At 32.6% G+C, this 20,599-nt stretch overlaps 1 protein-coding gene across 1 annotated transcript; it reads right to left on the reverse strand.

Moving 5' to 3' along the window:
• Positions 1-1,686: 1,686 nt before the first annotated feature.
• LOC133184566 (glutamate receptor ionotropic, kainate 3-like) lies at positions 1,687-20,388 on the reverse strand. The gene is made up of 13 exons (XM_061319655.1): positions 20,282-20,388; positions 18,325-18,456; positions 16,839-17,090; positions 16,573-16,751; positions 7,582-7,725; positions 7,281-7,409; positions 6,975-7,187; positions 6,773-6,876; positions 6,551-6,644; positions 6,121-6,421; positions 5,814-6,031; positions 3,958-4,208; positions 1,687-2,077 (listed from the first exon to the last, which is right to left on the reverse strand). The coding sequence occupies exons 1-13, from the start codon at positions 20,346-20,348 to the stop codon at positions 1,810-1,812; spliced, it is 2,352 nt and encodes a 783-aa protein (XP_061175639.1). The 5' UTR covers positions 20,349-20,388; the 3' UTR covers positions 1,687-1,809.
• Positions 20,389-20,599: the final 211 nt, after the last annotated feature.

Genomic DNA, 20,599 nt, shown 5'->3' on the forward strand with positions numbered 1-20,599 from the left:
GGCGGAGCAGCGAGCATACCTAAAATTTTGTGTAGCGGTATTGAGAACTCTTGTCCAGACTAAACGACCTGCTAAAACAAAAACAATGCAATAAAAAATGTCTAAGGGTTTATTTTTTCATTGGTATATTTTTTCTCACAGATAATTCAACCAGAGTAGAAACAAATGCTCCGGACGACCATCAATTATTACGGACTAAATAACGTTGACCCGCGTTGCACAACTCGATACTGCATGATACCAAGTCAACCTGTATATGACACTTCGTGTATATTTTACACTGGGGTAACAACAGCACACGTTTTATTTTAATTTTTTTTTGTGAAGAATTGTTTAAGAATTGTAAGAGACAGTTTGAATTTTGGAATGTTATATGTAATGACAGAGAAAGTAGATTGAACGATTCCCGATCATTTCACAATGAGAAAATATCGGCTAACCAGGCGATAAAATGACGTAGCGATGCTGCTCCAGGTCAATAGACACAGCTTGTTTATAATTTCACCGGAACCTATTTAATTATCCTATAAATTAGAAATTTTGCACAATTGTTTTATTTGTTCTTTTTTTTTTATGAAATGTTGACGAGCTTTCATGAATTTATCTCTGTCCTTTGTGGAGTAAAAGTAATTGTCTCAATAATTTTCGAACAGCCCTCGTATTTTTTTATGTAACAACGTTTTGTTCTTTTTTTAAACTGCGAAGATGCTGCAAATAGCTACACCTTTTGACGATTTCATGAAATTTGCAATGAATAATTTATCTAAACTGCCTTTAAAAAATATTTAGAGGATATAGATTTCTCTATTTTCGAGGTAAATTGAAAACATTTAGAAATTGCTAAAGGGAAAAGAAAAAAATTCAAATGAATAGAATGTCAAACATTATTAAAAAGTAATGAAATACTAATCGATCATAAAATACATATTGTCATGTACATTGAAAAAGAATATATAAATATGTATATGTGCATCTTTACATTTCATGATAATTAAATGTCATATTACATTTCAGTCTTAATGTAATTGGTTCAGTGTTCATCCGTGCCTCAGCCATGCCATTTTATACTACTTTCAATCAATAAAACGATTTGAGATAATAAAATATTTATGATCTCCTTAGAGAACAGTTGATAAGATTGATGCGTACATTGGCTACAGAACAAAACAAAAATATATAATAAATAAATAACAATCTTTTTCCCGAGGTGTCCGTGTTTCTCGAAGATACGAGTATGATTTTTGTTTAAATAAAACGTTTAGAATTTATTTATTTATTTAATATTTATTTATTTGCTCTTATTGAGCATCGACTAAAGAGTCGATGGCGCGATGACACAATATGGGGACAATGCGGGGACAACCAAAAGCGGCGGATGGTTAAACAAAGGACTACCCTCCCATGGTAAACATGTTTAAAATATTTTTTTCCCTAGTTGTCGAAGTGACGTTTTTTCTGGCTTTTTCTATAAAAGCTAGCGAATAATCAAAATAGATCATATAGAGTTCCATAAATAATACAAGACTTAAATTAGCCTGATTCCGGCCTACCCATAATGCTACGTGCGTAGCATTATGGGTAGGCCGGAACCAGGCTAGACTTAAATGAAACATATTTATCTCCATGATCGATACATTTCAAACAATTATTCATGATTTATAATGTGATATACAAATGTAGCTGCACAATATCATTCAAAGTTTGATAAAACTCGGAGTTACAATGCATGCTGAACAAATATTTTCGATGCAAGTCAAACAGAAAGCTTATCCAACACAAGAACAATTTTCCAAATCTCATGAAGTTTTATTAACAATCAACCATAACAAGTGCTATTTCCTTGACATCTTGCGGTGACTGCACTTTGTTCCGCGTGTGTTTTCTGCCTTGAATCAGCAGAAGTTCTATGAGACAGCATGTGACTGAAATCAAAATAAATCCACTATACACTATAAATATTCCGCTTGTACTTTCAAACGTCAGTTCTGTGGCAGGAGAGGAGATATCACATTTATACTTTGGCCACCACTTGGACCTGTATTTATCCACTATTCCACCTTCAACCATTTTAAGCATGCTGCAAGGAAAGAAAGGATTTTTATTAACCATTTACTATATAAATGATTCTATTCTTCAAATTTTGATAAAAAATTGTGAAGAAGATTTTTAAAATTTAGAATTACATGTGTGTGAATTGTGTAAATTTGTCATTTTTTCTGAAGATTTAGTTTTACTGTCGAGATATTGTGCTGTGTCTATCTTTCTCTAAATCCTCTCCATTTGTTTTACTCTCATACTGTGTCAGAGGTCATCAATTACAAACACTGCATGCTTGTATAAGCAATTTGGATTTTTGACAATAAGAGCTAAAAAGTTTAATTTAGGATTCTTTAATATGTCCTTCCTGATATACTTTATTTTGACAAATAAAATATACAACATGACTATCTTTTGTCTGGGTACTTACCGACTCATACACTTGCTGCAAGGGCAGTGCAGGCCTACTGTCTGGAGGTTGAATGTTTTAACCGGGTTGTATCTCTACAGAACTAATTTCAGAGGTACTTACCTCACCAGGGTAATCTCTTCTACTAAGTGCGTCAGCTACCCAATTGCTTAAGATAGTCATGCTGTATATTTTATTTGTCAAAATAAAGTAAATCAGGAAGGACAAATATCAAAACCAAAAATATCGAATGGTCCTAGGTTTAGTCTTTTTTGTGGCAAGATTTATTGCAATCAGACTGAAACTTTTTATGGAGTAGTCTTTTGAAAGAATTTCATAGAAATCTCTATATTTATAGTAACCATGGCAAGATCATTCATCAAAATCAAAAACCGATGCAAAGACTTATGTATCACAGTGTAGTCTACTCGTGTGCCAAGTTATATTGAAATTAGACCAAAACTGTAAGAGGAGTAGAATTTTGAAGGTATTTCACAGAAATTTCTATTTTTAGTAACCATAACATATTATTCGAAATCAAAAACCGATACAAAGAATTATTTATTTGAGTTTGAAATTTCCTTGTGACAGTGTGCTAAGTAATATTGAAATCAGACCAAAACTGTAGGAAGAGTAGCATTTTGAAGGTATTTCACAAAAGTTTCTATTTTTAGTAACCCTGGCAACAACGCTCATCAAAATCAAAATCCGATGCTACAAATTATGTATCTTGGTGTAATTTTCTTGTGTGCGAATTTATATTGAATACAGACTTAAACAATAGGAGGAGTAGCATTTTGAAAGTACTGTATTTCATAGAAACCTCTACTTTTAGTAGCCATGGCAACACCGTTTATCAAAATAAAAAAACGATGCACAGAATTATGTTTTTAGTATAGTCTACTTGTATGTCAAGTTATATTGAAATCAGACCAAAATTGTAGAAAGAGTAGTATTTTGTAAAATTGTTAACAGACAGACGGACGGAGGATAGTCACCTTACTTTCAAGTAAGTTCTTGTGGTCTCTGACCAGTAGAGCTTAAAATGGAGACTTTGACTAACCAAATGACCTTAAGTCTTGGTCAAGATACATTAACTGTTACTATTAGTAAAACGCATCAAATATGAGCCTTACTTAATTATCAAATATAAACCTTCCATGTTTCTCCATTAAAATGTAACGAACAGGAAGAATTTGACGCTACCAATTTTTGTAACCCTGAACTTACTTTTCCCAAAAATCCTTTGTCTGGGTCATGACACATTTTCTCATCATAACATATTTTTATGCCGAGTCTGAAGACTCATGCTCACTTCTTTAATAAAAGTCATGAAGAAAGTTAATGTTGCTAACAAACAAGAACAAGATAAACAAATAAACAAAAAAACAAAAAACAAAAAAGCAGTAGACAAACCAAAAACAAAAGAACCCAAAACAAAACATAAATATGCTCTCCAACCTTCGCTAACTTGACAAAAAAAAGTTTGTGGTATACTGTCAAAAACATACTGATTATTAAAAGCTTCCTTGAATTCTGCATCCTTCCTGATAACGAACGATAACTCTGCTTTATGGAATGTCTCTTTGGCCACTTCTAGATGTTTACAATCTAACATGGCTTTATACTTGACTTCGGACTCGTCTGTTAGATAAGCATATTTTCCTTTGAGTATCATCTTGTACCCCTCTTCTGATTCTGTTATTTTCGGCATATCAGCCATCATATCCCATATTTTCTTGTACAGTCCTCCTTCAGCATTCTTAACCATAAAATACAAAGCAATGAATTCAATAACAACAAATGTTACCAACTGCATGTAATGTTATTTATTGTATGATTGAAAAAATACTACGTTATATTGACCTGCACATGATCTCAAAGGTCAATATAAGGAATTATTTATTCTACATTGGACCAAAAATAGATAGGGAAATTCCAAATTGATGAAAATAGTTTTGGAAAGTTATTTCACTTGCACCTGACATCCACTCATATGAACATGACATTAAGGCACAAAGATTCTTGGGTGAGAATCGGGGTGGGGGTGAGGGTTGCAGAAGGCCTGCCTCTCTCTCCACCTTTTGAGAATGTTAAGTTTTAAATTAAATTTTAAGGCTAAAAAATTTCAATGAAAGCCCCCCTTCCCTCAAAAAGTTTATGGACCTTTACAGCCCACCAAATAAAATTTTGATTTGGGAGAATTCTTTTCCTTTTTTATGTGTGTGTGTGTGGGGGGGGGGGGGGGGGAGTCAAAGATTTGTTTTCAGGTAAGTTGTCAATTTCTTTTTCCTTTTAATGCCCCCTTTTTCAATATCAATCCTATATATGTGATTGGCATTTATTTTTTCTACATTGCACCTAAACTAGAATTAAAAATTCCAATATAATGCACCTGCTTTTTTTAAGCCTGTTTCTCTCATTATGTTCGGCTAGTACTTCAGTAGATGTGAACAAGTAAGATGGCACGGATTGCTAAATGATGTGTGTCATTTAATAATTGAATCATATAATAAAACAATTATTGCTGTTTTTCGGTCAATATGATGATTTAGCCACCTTCGAAGTACAATATTCACGTCGCCCTTCGGGCTCGGTGAACATTGTACTCCTCAGGTGTCTAAATCATCGCATTTCCCTAAAAAAAATCAGCAATAATTGTATAATATGACATCCCAATGCAACGCCAATGTTCACATTCAGATTAACAGTTAAAGTACATGTACATTTACATTTAAAATAATTGTTAAACATTAACATTGAAATAATAAACAAATGACGAAAAGAAAGAATGCAGATACTTACAAAAACCTAGAGAATATCATTATTTCTAAATATCGAAAATAAATGAATTGAAAAAAAAAACATAGCTTTGTGTTCATTATGAATTAGGGAAAAAAAATCAGAATATAGTTAGGGCTGGGACCATACAACTTTTTCTATATCGATACGTATACGTATATTTGAGCCACGATACGATATGTATCATGATATGTTTAATTGGTTATAAAAAATTTTTTTGTATTGAAATGAAAAAAAAAATCTTCACAAATAAGAATAATTTATTCAAGTTGTATATCTGTTGTAAAACAAAATTAATTTACACAAGTGGTGTTATTTATTATGTATTTCATATTTATATTTATAGTTAGCATATTTATTCCATATATTAAACCCAAAATGTTAAGTAAACAAAGAAAAACATAAGTAAGATTTTTTTGGCGATATTTCGATATTTCTTCATACGTATCGATATGCGTTTCGTCCTCACACAGAATCGATATTATCGATGTCTCAATATATATTGTCCCAGCCCTAAATAAAGTGGATTTGTAGTATTGAATTACATGTACTAGTCATAAAGTACCTGAAATAATGCATAAAGATTTGTCCCGTCTTTGACTAACGGCTTGTACACTGTTTGTGATGAGAGTTGTTCTAAGTTTTTTACTGGTGCCTTGGCCAGGGATACTGTGAGGAAAGCGGCCAGGTTAGCTGTGTATAGAGACATCACTATAATTGTAAATATCCACCAGATTCCAAGAACAATTCTACCGGAGGCAGACTTTGGCGTGTTTTCTTCACCTGAAGAAAAGACATCCGTTACAAATACACACTATAAGCATTTTTGTGTAGAAAAAACTGCATGTTACCTGCTCACTGTAAATAACTACCTTGATGAAGAAACGTGGAAAATGCCAACCAGAAGCTTCTCAGAACACTCTCCTTTATCTCATCGAATGGACTAAGCTTTGCAATGAGAGACAGTACAACCCCAGCTACAAGTACTGCCACTCCAGAAGCAAGCCAAGAATAAGATCCAAGAGGACTAAACACTCGGAACATTTTTCCTGCTTCATCATCAACTTTTCTCATTATTATTCCGATTCCCTCCTCCTGGTAAGGATAGAGGAAGTCAACGACGGCTTTTCTTTCAACTGTTATTGTGATTCCACCCACTGCTATGTCAGCTTCCTGATATAACAATCATGAATATATATATATACATAGAGAGAGAGAGAGAGAGAGAGAGAGAGAGTAAGCATATTCAGATAAAATTGCGCAATTCTTATATAATGATGACATGAATCCATGATAACTTACGCCCCTCATGACCATTCCAACCATTCCTGTAGCATTCTTACCATCTTCTGTTGGGTTACCATAAAGACCATCCACGGAGTCTAGAAACTGGTACCTAACAAGTAAAATAGTCGTTTCTTTAAAAAAAGACAAGAATTTCTTTCTTTTTTTTAAATAAACTAAGTCTGGAGAATTTTAGCGAAAATAAAACATTTGATACAAACAGTGGATACCACTTCATACCGAAAATTGAATTCTTTTGAAAACTCGTCCAGAAGGTCGTAGGTGAACCCATAGAAGTGAAAACTTCCATTGCCTTCCTCTACTCTCATTTGAAATGGTTCACCCTGCAATAATAATTTGATTAAATTTACTGGTGCATATTGACAACTTTAAATGGACAACCTACAAAACCATCATATCAACAACAAATGCGCATTCTTACCACTACAGAGACAACCCTTAGCGTCCGGTTATCAAAGCCTTTAAACACGTTTCTGTACAGACTTTTGTCAGAGACAAGCAAACCGTTGCCTGGAGTATATACACCAACTTCTTGCAATGGCGTTCTTGAGTTTCTGACTGTACTGTAGACACGGAGTTCGGAAGTTCCACGAAAGTGGCCATCCTTTGACAATGACGAATTAACAGAGTCTACCTTTGTTCAAATAGAAAAACTGTTTATTTTTCATTGAACAGCTTCAAAATAATGAGCAATTAATCCGTCAAATTATAATTTAAAATCTCTTACTGAATTCAGGTACTGCAACAGGGCGCTGGCCAGTGATGCTGACTCGTTTGAATGGCAGGTTTCTTTGGTCAAATTTAACCCACGATGAAAAATTAATAGAGCCTCATAAAGTAAGTTATCTATTATCTGCTAAAAAGATATGAAAAAGAAAAATTAATTCCATTACATATTTCGATATGTTCTGTATTATTAGAAAAGATAATCTTGTAAAACATGTCGCACATATATGAATCATTCGTTTCTGAAAATTAATAAAACTGAAGAGTATGGTTTCTTTAATAATTATCTTCTAGCACATTACCGTTCGATTGTGTTTACGATGAGTGGTCACCACTAGGACATAACCATTATGTACCGGTTTGTACAGAGCACGGTCCCACAGATCATGAAGATCCAGGTTCAAAACCCAGAAATAGCTGTTATTGAACATCCCCAATGTCATCGCCTGAATACGACGCCAATTGTTATAGAGATACATGGATTATTTAAAAAAAAAAAGATTTCTGATCTATGAATACAAGTAGAATTTGAGAATATTAAGACACAGTGACTCATTTCTATAGCATTTAGAGATGCCAATATTTGTAAATCATATTTTTTTTATGAGATTCATTTCATTGTACAAATAAGCGGTCGATGTGCGATGCATAGAAATCCCTTACATAAGTGGTAGATAAACTTAATGAGAAACCCATCAACTGAAACGTACATCTGAATTATTAAACTAAGTTCGATTAATCTAATTGTCTGAAACAAATTTACTTTAATTGTCAGAAATAAGTCCGGTGTAGCGACGAGAAGTGACCCCCGTAAAATATTGACCATGGGGTCAAATTTCTACGTAGAAAAATGATCCTGGGTCAATATTCCACGACAAGTAGGGTCATTTTTCGACCGAAGAAAACCCTTCCAGGCCGGTAATTCTACGACTCCTCTCACGTTGAAAAATGACCCCCATAGAAATCTGACCCCCCTACTTTTTCACAATATTATATAACAAAAGTTACAAAACCTGTAAAAAAAAAAACATTTAGAAATGAGATATGATACGCATTAATTTTTCCCCAAGAAAATTTCAGCATACAAGTGGACGGGTGAGAAAAGAAAAAATATTTTGTTTTCTGGAGGTAAAAAAAATTGAGTCGGGCCATTTTAGCCAGTCCGTCGGGAGAAGGTTAACAAACATTTTTTTTTAAAGATGGTCTTGGCTTGTCTCCAAATCATGCACTGCCATTTTAGAATTTCTAACATGTTTTCTACCTCCTTCCTCAGTCCTTTTCATAATTCAAGGAGGAATGCCACACCAAAATTTTATTTAATAGATCTTTAAGACATCCCTTTTAAACTATGGTTGCAGCACTGAAAGACTGATATTAGCTCTTAATTATTTAATACGATTTTTGGGGTATTTTTCTGAGAAAATGAAAAAAAATGTTTCATTTGCAAAGATGCTTATTAAAAAAAATCAAATTTGTTGTAAATCGGAAAACTCTTTCACTCATGTACACAACCTTTCTTAGACCCCAATTAGAATAGGCTTCCTTGGATGTAATGTAGGCGATAGCAAAAAAATTAGCACTTAACTCTATTAGCTTCTAAAGATGCACTATACTTTGAAACTGGATGGGAACTATACATGAAAGAAGAAAAAATACTAGATTAACTACAATAACCAAGTTCCTGAATATCTAACTGATAAAATCCCAAATTTGCGTTGTAATTCATCATGTTACATTAAGAGAAATTCATATAACTATAACATACCTAAATGCAGATTGCAAACATGTATTTTCACCCCCCCCCCCCCTTGTTATTGACGAATTGAACTCATTACCTCTTATTGCAAGAAATTTTTCCTCATTATGTATCTTTAAAAGTCAATTTCTTACAATAAACCTATGCCACTCTCTTATTTCAGGTACGGGATTCGACGCTTAAATATATTACATACAAGGCTTCGACACAACTGTGTGTTTAATAGCGATCTTTTTCGATGTAATGTAATTTTGAGTCCCCTATGTTCTTGTGGAAGAGTGGAGGATACTCATCATTATTTCTTTTCATGCAAAAAATATACAGAGGCCAGAAAAGAATTTTTTGACTCATTTCTGCGAATGGGAAAATTACATACTGTTGATACTCACACTTTACTGTGGGGAGATGAAACATTAAACGATGTTGAAAATGAATACCTATTTTCCTTTGTACAAACATTTATTAAAAAGTCAGGTTGTTTTGGTTGATACAATTATTACTTTTTACGAATTCTATACAGCTTGTGTATCATACAAGAAATATACTAAATTGAATATTGTTCCACTGATTATTATGCTTTTCTGTATTTATTTATTTTAAGCTGAAACCCATAGATGTAAATATTTTTGGTATAATTTATATGTAGGGAAAGGGCGTATTATTTTTTTTTTTTAGAACTTTTGCCCAATCCCATTTGTAAAGTTAACAGACAATAAAATACGTTCAATTCAAAGATGTTTTATGTTTTAAAATTTACTATTAATAAATGCATAATATAAATGTGTAAAGAGAGGTTGGACAGACATTTTAATTTTTTAAATTGAAAATTATTTATGAATATAAAACACAAAATTTGTAAATATTTTTGTTCCTATGGATAAAATCTTCATAAAACTAGTCACAACTAGGGAGAGTATGTTAGTCAATCATATTTTAAAAAGAAATTGAAATGAAATAGCTAAAAGGGAAAATAATTATTTTAATATAGCTGTATTTGGATCAATCCCGATCAAAATGAAACTGATCCCGATCAAAATTAACACAAAATAAATAAAATAATAATTATCGTCCTCTTTATGTATTTACCTCTAAGAAATCTATTTGATCGTCAAGTTCAACTACCTTTTAATCCATATTACATCCAAACAAACTAGTATTCTTGTGAAAATGTTATCTATTTCCAATTATTACAAAATTCCGATTGGGATCAGTTTAAATTTCGATCGGGATTGGCCAAAATTAAAAAAAAAATTTCGAAAATTTGGCATTTTCATTTTAATTTCTTTTTAAAATATGATTGTCTAGCATATTTATTGTATTGTATCAGTGACTTTTGAATATATTATCCATAGGTTTCGAAAATATTCGCAAATACGGTGTTTTATTTTCATAAATAATTTTTTAGTAAAAAAAATTAAAATGTCCAGCTTGCTTTTGTTTATATATTTTATTAGATATTCATTTTCTGTATTTATTAATAGCAAATTTTTAACTCTAAAACATCTTATTTGCAAATAAAATCTTTCTTTTTTTCATTTTCTATGAAAAATTGGGGAAGAAATCACATAAAATAATTGAGAGCTAATATCGGCATTTTAATGCTGAAACCATAGTTTAAAGGGGAACTTCATGACAGACGTCTTAAAGATCTATGAAAAAAATGTGGCATTCATTCTTAAATTCTTCCTTCAGACTTAGATTAAATGCTTACTTCAAGTATTTTACAATTTATAAACTTTATCTCTATAATGTTATGTTCAGTACATGTAGATTGAGGATGGTTCCTATGCGCGACAGAGGCAACTTCGTTACATTTTTTAAGCCTACAATTTGCTTGACTTTCTTTTTTTTCTTTTTTGATTGAATCAGAATAGCTCTATTACTTAAGTGAATGATTTTAATTTCCCCAGAAGTTTTCACGGCTAGGACCTGTAATAAGGTGAACATTTACTCAAATTACGTTGATAGCCCAACGGTTAATCATTTAACACTGTCCATTCAAAACCGTTTAGTATTATACATGTAGAAATCTATGGTTAGCAGAGTAGAACCATGCAACAAGTAAAGATTATACATAGTTTTATTAAGAGTGCGTATTTGAACAAACACCAAACGAACGTTTATATGCAATAAGAAAATATGAAATTCCGGGTAATCGGTAGAACAACGAGTGAGTCATGATGCAAGTGCATTTTGGTTAACATTGAAAGCAACGACACGATGTCTGAACAAGATAAAAATTATGAAAATATAATAAACTGAAAGCTTACAAGGGAAAAGGATAGTGAATGTCAAACCCTTATTACATACTAGATCAAATAAAGGATATTTATAAACCTCCTCTCTGCATGCGGATAATTTAGGGCATTAGGCGCACATCTATTTTTCATAACGGTACAAAAAATAATATCCAACTTAGAATTCAAGCTGACATATGTTCCTTGCATGTTAGTAAGCATATAAATATTGTTTTCCAAGCATGTAAAATTAAATGCACAAACATATAACGCAATGAACAAATTGTGAACAGGGAAGAAGTATATTTATCGCCCTTATAATTTTAAATTACATTCATTTTTTTGCAAAAATAAATAAATTTGCCAATGCCAATTTAAAGTAAAAAGATCAAGAATAAACATTTTATAATTTCTTTTCTACTAACAGTAAGAATTTTGTCTTTATTCTGGAATAAGTTTTTTTCCATTAATTTTATTGTAAATAACTTAGAAACATCTATGTATTATGCATATATATTAGTTTTTTCCACAAGACCTAATATTAAATGAGTTAGACGGTCTAAACAAAAATAAAGAGAGAGGGAGATAGTGGGGAGAGAAAGATTGGAGAGAGTGTTGGGGGTAAGGCGAGGGAGAGTGAAGGTAGAGTGGGGTAAGAGAATAGGGGTACAGAGAGTGGAGATAGAGAGAGTGGGAGACGGGAGAGAAAGTGTGGAGGAGAGAGAGTTAACGGGAGAGAAAGTGTGGGGGAGGGAGAGTGTGGCGCAGACAGTGGGGGAAGAGTCGGGTGAGAGTGGGGGAGAGAGAGAGTGGGGATAGAAAGGGGGAGAGAAAGAGAGTAGAGAGAGAAAGTGGGGAGAGAGAGAAGGTAGGTAAAGAGAGAGGGTGGAGAGAGTGGGAGGCGAATGATAGAATAAATGAAATATCAGGAAAAATATCATTCAAACAGTTCAAATGTACTGGTATCTTTTTTTAATTATATCCCACGAACCACGGTATTCCATGGATGATTTCCCTATAGAGATTGTCCAATATCCGTGAAATAAAATGTGTAAGTCTTTAATAATAGACTAAATATGCTTACACAATATCCTTATTTACATTTTCTTCTAATAAAAAAGTTAAATGAATGTTAATCATCAAGCATATGATAATTTTTTTTTTCAGTTTTATGAATTCAGTTGAGTAAATGTGGAACTGTCAGTGTGGGACTGAGGAACACCTGATCAGGGTTATCCCCCCCCCCCCGATTTTAGTCTCCTTGGGAGTCTTAATCACTGTAAAATATATCATAACTAAATGTTATTATTATATACTAATGGGCTGTTTTGCCCAAAGTAATACTCTGAATAAACTATTATATTACTATACTCATCCACGCTATACTCGTGGACAAATGATAATATTCCAACACGTCAAATTAATCCAAATACATACAATCAAAAATTTTATAATGATTACTAGAACTGAAAGGTCATCAGGTTGTCAGTGTGTTTAAAAATCCATCAATATAACAATATACGGTTACATTATTTCCAATGAATCTAATTCTGAAGCAATTTGAAAATGTAAGAACAGTCGGGACTTGAACCCGTTAGGTCTATCTCTAATTCCAGGGATGTCATTATTGTTTTTTCTGTAAAAAGACTAAAAATGTATTAATTAACGGTTCATTTAGTACAGGTCGTGTTTATTATCATTATTATTTTTTGCTCCCAATGCTACCCAGAGGAATGCACTTGTAGTACTTTCATATTGCTCATAAAGGAGTTTGGGGGGATGGATGATGTAATCTCAGGTGCATTGATATCAAAATACAAATCATTATATTTATAATCAGGACTACTAGTATTCTATATCTGTGTGAGAAAACATAACAAATGAATGCATTTTTCTATGAAATGGTTAAAAAAAAAAATATTTTTTTCATCCTCATGTTTCTTGGGAACTGGACATAACAATTTTCCATGTAATAATGTATTTCACAGAAAATGGCTCCATCAGCCACGTTCCCTAAATCACTTGATTTAGTGTTTGGGCGGTGTGATACGAGGTTTACGATTTTTAAATTATCAATTAGCTGCAAATCCGTCATCATCAGGAGACTATTTGCACGTCTGATGTATAGACAATTTAATTAAAGAGGATTTGCCAGTGTTTTATTAATTTCCGCTTTATTTTCCGAAGTTTTGTTACAAAAACAAGGTGGAACTCTTTTTTAGTATCATTTCACTATCAGAGCTGTGTCTCTTTTTTTAATTATCAAGGGCATTTTGTATATTTTGATAAATTTAATTTTCACAATAACCTCTCTATGTGAGATTCAATTTAATGATGTTTGTCTAAATTATGACATGTTTCGCCCTTAATGAATCCTTTGAAAACTGAAGAATTTTTTACTGGATCGTGTTGGCAGATTTAATGTAGGTTTTAAAGCCAAGGATTCCATTTATGTCGAATCTGTTTGTACCGTGGTATCCAGGAAATGCATAATTTGCCTAGAATTTCGTCATGTGAATTTCAGTAATGGGTCATGAGCATTGCAGTTGGCTATAGCAAAAAGAGCATGGATCTCATTTTTATTTCCATGAAAAATCATCAAGGGCATTTTGTATATTTTGATAAATTTAATTTTCACAATAACCTCTCTATGTGAGATTCAATTTAATGTTGTTTGTCTAAATTATGACATGTTTCGCCCTTAATGAATCCTTTGAAAACTGAAGAATTTTTTACTGGATCGTGTTGGCAGATTTAATGTAGGTTTTAAAGCCAAGGATTCCATTTATGTCGAATCTGTTTGTACCGTGGTATCCAGGAAATGCATAATTTGCCTAGAATTTCGTCATGTGAATTTCAGTAATGGGTCATGAGCATTGCAGTTGGCTATAGCAAAAAGAGCATGGATCTCATTTTTATTTCCATGAAAAATCATAAAGCCTTCGTCAGTAATAGCGACCGTAAAGGTTATTTTTGTTTTTCCTGAAAATTTGTCTAAAATACGCGAACTGTAAGATCACTTATTTTCGTGGTCAACATTTCGTGGTTTGTGGAAAAAATACTGCTCCAAAGGGATTCATTTTCGTGGTTGGTAAACTCACATGATACTGTACTCAAAGTAGAGTTTAAAATTTCCCTATATGATCAATAAAGTCCTGCTCTAGCACCAGAACCCATGACTCAGAGGGCATGAATTTTTCAATTTCCACCATTTTCAAGATGGCTGCTGCTAAAACAAAATGGCGACATTTCTATACTGCTTGGACTCATGTACGATCAATTTACTGTAATATTTATAATATTTTGGCCGTTTTTGATATATTTTGGTTATAACCAAGCTTTTTTACAAGATATTTTGAACATCATATTTCAAAATAAAAGCCTAATGACGTTTTATAATTTAACGCAATTTAATTCTGCAATATTTCGTTTGTAAATTGTATATCAATCAAGAGTAATTTGCGTGCACTACGATGGCTGGAAGAATTTCCAAAACGACACTTTAAAACCTTAAAGGATGACATGAATACAAAGATATCCCTAGACAGCAATAACAGGGAGAAGGCAATGGGAAGGCATGGTGCATCTGCATTATGCATCTGAAGACGTGAATGCATAAGGCGTACTTCTTGCTGAATTTCGTGAAATAAATGCACTTGTTATCGTAGGCTTCATATTCCCACATATGAATATCTATTAATAAAGAAAATGGGAGTCGCCAGAAGGATTTATATTTTTAAAAAAAACTAGACCGATCTAGCCATGATTATTAAAAATAAAAAAGACCTCAGTTATGTAATAGTTAAACAAGAGCAGACATAAACTCATCTACTACTTGGCAAATTGAAAATAAGACTAGCAAACACGGAAAGAAAGGCCATAAGCGCATTGAGTAGAACCATAGAAGAATTCTAAATCCAACTAAAGAATCAAATCAAAGTCTAGATACCACAGAAGATATCGATAAATGAATGGGATACAGACAAAGACAATTCAAAAACAAAACTGTAGAGATCCTAGCAAAAAGGATGTCAAATAAAATGAAGAATTGGTGTCACTTAAAAATGGCAGGAAGCTATGGAAAAAGGATGCAACAAGAAGTCTGTGAACCAATGCTCACTAGTTATACTCCCGTTTTGATATGAATATAATAAAGTTATGCTCTTATGTAAATATATACAAGTTCAGTTAAAGAAATATTGTACTTCATATGATTTTCATTTTATTTAAGGTTCATCTTTTTATCACATTAAAGTTTACCCAGAAAGCCAATGTCCAAAGTAAAAAAAAACCATAAGAACCAAAGCATCTTGTTAGAAATGTATTGTATTCGTTTTTACATCATCATATGATATGTACTAACAATAGAAATCCATTTCACATTGTTCAAAAGGTTCTAGCACACACTTTTGGAACGGACAGACGCACGGACAAACAGGAAGCTGGCATCGAATTCGTACGAAAATGAATCCACCACATTGCCTGCTTATATAAAGAGTGTTAAAATTTCAGGTACATGTACCTGCGAAGAGTAGTTGCTGAGAAAAATCCGACGGAAATTTTATACGGACAGACAGACAGAGACACATAAGTATAACACATTCTATCCCCTCTTCTTCAGAGCAGGGGTATAAAAACATACATGTAATTGATTCCTTAATAAGCGGAAGAAAGAACTGATTTTCCAACTACATATACCAAAGAAGGGAGATCTAATCTCTTTAAAAAAAAAAAGAAAAAAAAAAGAAAGAAAGGAGAGAGAGATCTTGTGTAGCAAGCAAGATTCTAAACAGTGTTATTTGGAATAGAATTAAAGACACAATAGAAAGAATTAAAAGACAAGCGAACCAGATTTAGATTGATCAGAATCTGTACAGACCAAAAAGCTGCACTAAGCATTCCTAGTGTATGTAGAATGGCAATAATCACTATGCATCAAGTTCATCAATTTTGAAAAAAAAAGTGTTTGATATCATCAATAGAAAGAGTTTTATAGAAACTACTAAGACATTATGGAATTCCAGTTAAGATCGACATGAGAGGTCAAAATAAATCCTTAAAAGAATCTGACTTATAAACTCATTTATTGTATAATGACCAACAAACTCATAAACTCATTTATTGTACAATGGCCAACAATATTTCCTATTCAGGTATTAGATAACGAACCTACATGCCAAATTTGGAGCTTGTTTCACCGAGTGAAATATTTTTTTCAACTATCCGCTCCACTATAAAGTACCCTTGCTCAATACAACGACCATTCCGAATTTTTTCTATTCATGTGGAGACGTACATACCTCAGAGACGATCTCTAACGCCGTATGTTTGTCTGTGGTTACGTATATGACCTCCTTTAACCAACGTTGACCAGTGACAAGAGAAAGATTTATTTCAATTCCATCACGCAAGAAAACAGCTTTACTTGAAATATTGTGCACACTAAAGCGATTGACGAAGTCTTGAATGCAAACTTCACCTTTAATTGAAAAAAAGACATGACAATTGACTTCAGAAAATATGTATTACCTTGGTAATTAATTATGAAAGATGAGATAAGACTTACCAGTGAAGTCGTAAATGATATTAACTCGCCGCCACCTCATGTACAGTGCTATGTCGGTAAATAACGAATTTTGAATATGACAATTTGGAATTGCGGATAACAGGATACCCTCATTGATCTTTGGACAATGACCTTGGACAACATTAATCAGGGGGGTGTTTAGAACGTTTGCTACTTCTCTCACCACTGGAGTCAGGGAGTAGGAGGTAAAGGCTATCAGTCCAAGGATATCTTCTGCTGATATATTGTAAACTTTGAAAATAAAAAAAAGGTCATGTGCTTAAACTACAAAGTTTTATATAATTTTATTGTGTATCATCGAAGAATTTGGGACTAAGAACGCATTTCAGCACTAATATGGTATATGTAGAGAAATTTGGATCACGAAGGGATGCAAAAAGTTCCTTTCCAGCTGTTTCAGATTTATACTTTTACTGGTTCGAAAAGTAATTTTGAATTGATCAAAATCTGGAGACATGACAGCTGCACAAATATTTACAGTTCTTACAAATAGAAAGATATCCTCAGAACTTACCGCGGGCGACACGAGAAAAATCTATAAACTTCGAATTGTTACTATTCATCGCGCCAAAATTATAATTAACGTAAACAAAAACAAACTTATTTTAATACCACGCTCATTATAAGGCAATTCTGCCAACGACAAAAGATGGCATTATAGAAAGGTTGCACATAATACATATACATTGTGTCGCATTATAAGAAATAGGCGTAACGATTTACAAATACTAGTATCTACAGAAACAAGCAAATTCAAAGAATTGTGGTCCCCCGCATCTGGTGTCTTAGTGGTTGTGACGCAATTATTTATGGCATATTGTAAATGTCGTGTTTCGTCTATCATACAAAAAAATTACAGTAAATTTTTGAATTAATAAAATTTACGGCCAACATTTTGTTATTAAAACTATATCAAACTTCAACATCAAGGTCATGAGGTCAAATATCATAATAGAGTCTAAGAGGTTTTGTCACAAATAAAGCTTTTGAAAGCCGTGTCTCTTCTAGAGCAAAAGTTATTGCCAAAGTTAAAATTTTAAACAAGCAAATTGCAAGAATTGTGGTCGCCCGCTTCCGGTGTCTTGGTGGTTGGGGTGCCATTATTTATGGCATATTGTAATTGTCTTGTATGTGCGTCCTGTCTTGCCTGTGCATCATACAAAAAAGACATAAATTATTGAATTAATAATAGTTGTGGCTAATATAATAGCTTCTCAAAAGTACATCAAACTTCAAGATCAAGGTCATGAGGTCAAATATCATAATACAAGAATGGTCTTGTCACAAGAAATGCACATGTGAAAAATTATCGAAAACCAAAGTATACAATCAAAAGTTAGCAACACTGATAAAATGTTCGAAAATTAGGTCAAACCTGAAGGTTGAGGTCACGGGGTCCAAATATCATAGCACATTCTGAAACATTTTGACATAGGTAATGCAATTGTCAAATATGAACTCTTACCCGTTTGTCCCACAATGACAGGGTCTGAGCCATTCAAGTTATAACGTGTGTACTCTAGATCACAGGTTCCAGGTAAGTCATAACTGTCTGTTATGCTAAAGTTTGTCCAATCATCGGTTTGAAAAAGCACACCTATTAAAACATATTAGAAAAATATGAAATAAAAACAAATTATTTCCCCTCTTTCGCGAAAGCGAGGGGACATTAAATCTCTTTTGTATGTCAGTCTGTCACAAAAACTTTGGTCATAACTTTTGAATGAAAAAAGAAAGGGCTTTCATAATTTACATGTATATGAATTGTGACAAGACCTTTCCAAATATACTTTGACTTTTGACCTCGTGACCTTGACCTTTAAATTTGACCTAACTTTCAAAAATTTTAACACTGTTGATCACTTTTAGCGATAGAAGATGGGCGTTCATATTTGACAAGTGCATTACCTGTGACAAGACCTTTCCAAATGAACCATGATTTTTGACCCTGTAACCTTGACCTTGAAGTTTGACCATTTTTTTTAAAAAAATCAATATTGTTGTTCACTTTTGAAGGAGAGGAGCATTACTTGTGACAATACATTCTCAAATGTACTGTAATTTTTAGGCCCATGACCTTGACCTTAAAAATTGAAATAATTTTCAAAGAAATTAAAATTACTGATGATTTTCAAATGAGAAATGATAGGGCATTTATATTTGACATGTGCATTTATTTACCTGTGACAAGACCTTTCCAATTATGTACTATGGTTTTTAATTTCATGATTATGAAGTTCAAAAATTTTGACATCTATGATAACTTTTGAATGGGAGAAGATTATCTTTTATATTTGACTTGTGCATACCTGTTTCAGGACTTTCTAAATTTACTCTGGTTTTGACCTCGTGATCTTAACCCTAAATTTTGACCTACATTTTTTTTTATTGTTTACATTGGTAATAACTTTTGAAAGAAGAAAGAGGGCTTTCATGTTTTACATGTACATTACCTATGACAACACCTGAAGAAAAAACTATCATTTGTGACTTCATGACCTTGACTTAGAAGATTGACCTTCATGTACATATAAAAATTCTTAACTTTGGCCATTACTTTTGCTCCAGAAAAAAGAAAGAAAAAGCATAATTGTCAAAATTATATAAAAATCAGCAGTTGATTAATTGAAGAAGCTCACAAAAATGAAACTGAATTCACAGTTTTGTGAATATAGTTCAATATACCCATGTTATTTCTTCAAAGTTCATTATTGTAGTTGTTCATATTGTTTAGGGAAAATTATCAAATATTTCTTTCAGGAAATATGAATAAAAGCACCTATTATGCAATTTCTAAAATTTTGAAAATTGATGAACAAGTACATTTTATAATAATAATTAAAAAAAAAAATAGGTATCCAGGCATTTGGGGAAAAAAAAGCATGTTTTTTGTACTTATGCAGTATTCTAATTCTTCTGTTAACTTTGGTTGTTTAATTACAAGATATCACAGATCACTTCCAATTTCACTTCATGGTAATAAACGATGGTATCTGAGGCAACATTTAAGGAAATTCGATTTCGTTAAAACTGTTTTTCCCTACTTTTATTGGTGCAAATACCTCCCTTTTTTACGAGACCGTTTCTAGGACTTAAAAGAACTTGCATCATAGATGTATGAAATGAAAATTTTTGCTAGAAAAAAAAAAATTTTACCAATTGAAATAATAATTTAAAAAGTTATTGTTCCTGGCTAAGGAGCAGATATCCTTGAGGTTTTTAAATTATTTTTATAATGAACACACTATATATATCTAAACTGCTAGAAGAACAGTTTATGAATAGAAAACTAACTTCCAGAGTTTATAAAATACAGGATCCCGTCCACAAACACCTGCGAGTTTACAATGAAATAAACTTAGCTCTGTTTTAATGAAAGTATAGCACAAAACATAAATGAACGATCCTTTTTCCAAACTTACCAATTTTCCAGCTTGCCCGGCATATTCCTGCTAAAGCACACAATATTAAAAATGTCCCCTTCAACATGTTGAACGACCATTGTTTTCTGTTGAAGTTTACTAACTCAAAGTAGCTCTCTTATTAAATTTCATTACACGAATGTCGAAAATGAAAACTTTAGCCATAAATACATGTTTATCCCTATGCTGGTTCACCTGTTCATTTTTCAATATCTGTTGCAATCAGTGAGATTTGTTGAATGGACGATCAATAACTAGATTTTATCACATGGTTGACTTTCTAACAATGTCTGCGAATCATTCTGGATGTAAACCTCT

Source organism: Saccostrea echinata, unplaced genomic scaffold (genome assembly GCF_033153115.1).
Source record: "Saccostrea echinata isolate AGI-Se365-2 ecotype Australia unplaced genomic scaffold, CSIRO_AGI_Sech_v1 ptg000010l, whole genome shotgun sequence".
Classification (NCBI taxonomy): Eukaryota; Metazoa; Mollusca; class Bivalvia; order Ostreida; family Ostreidae; genus Saccostrea; species Saccostrea echinata.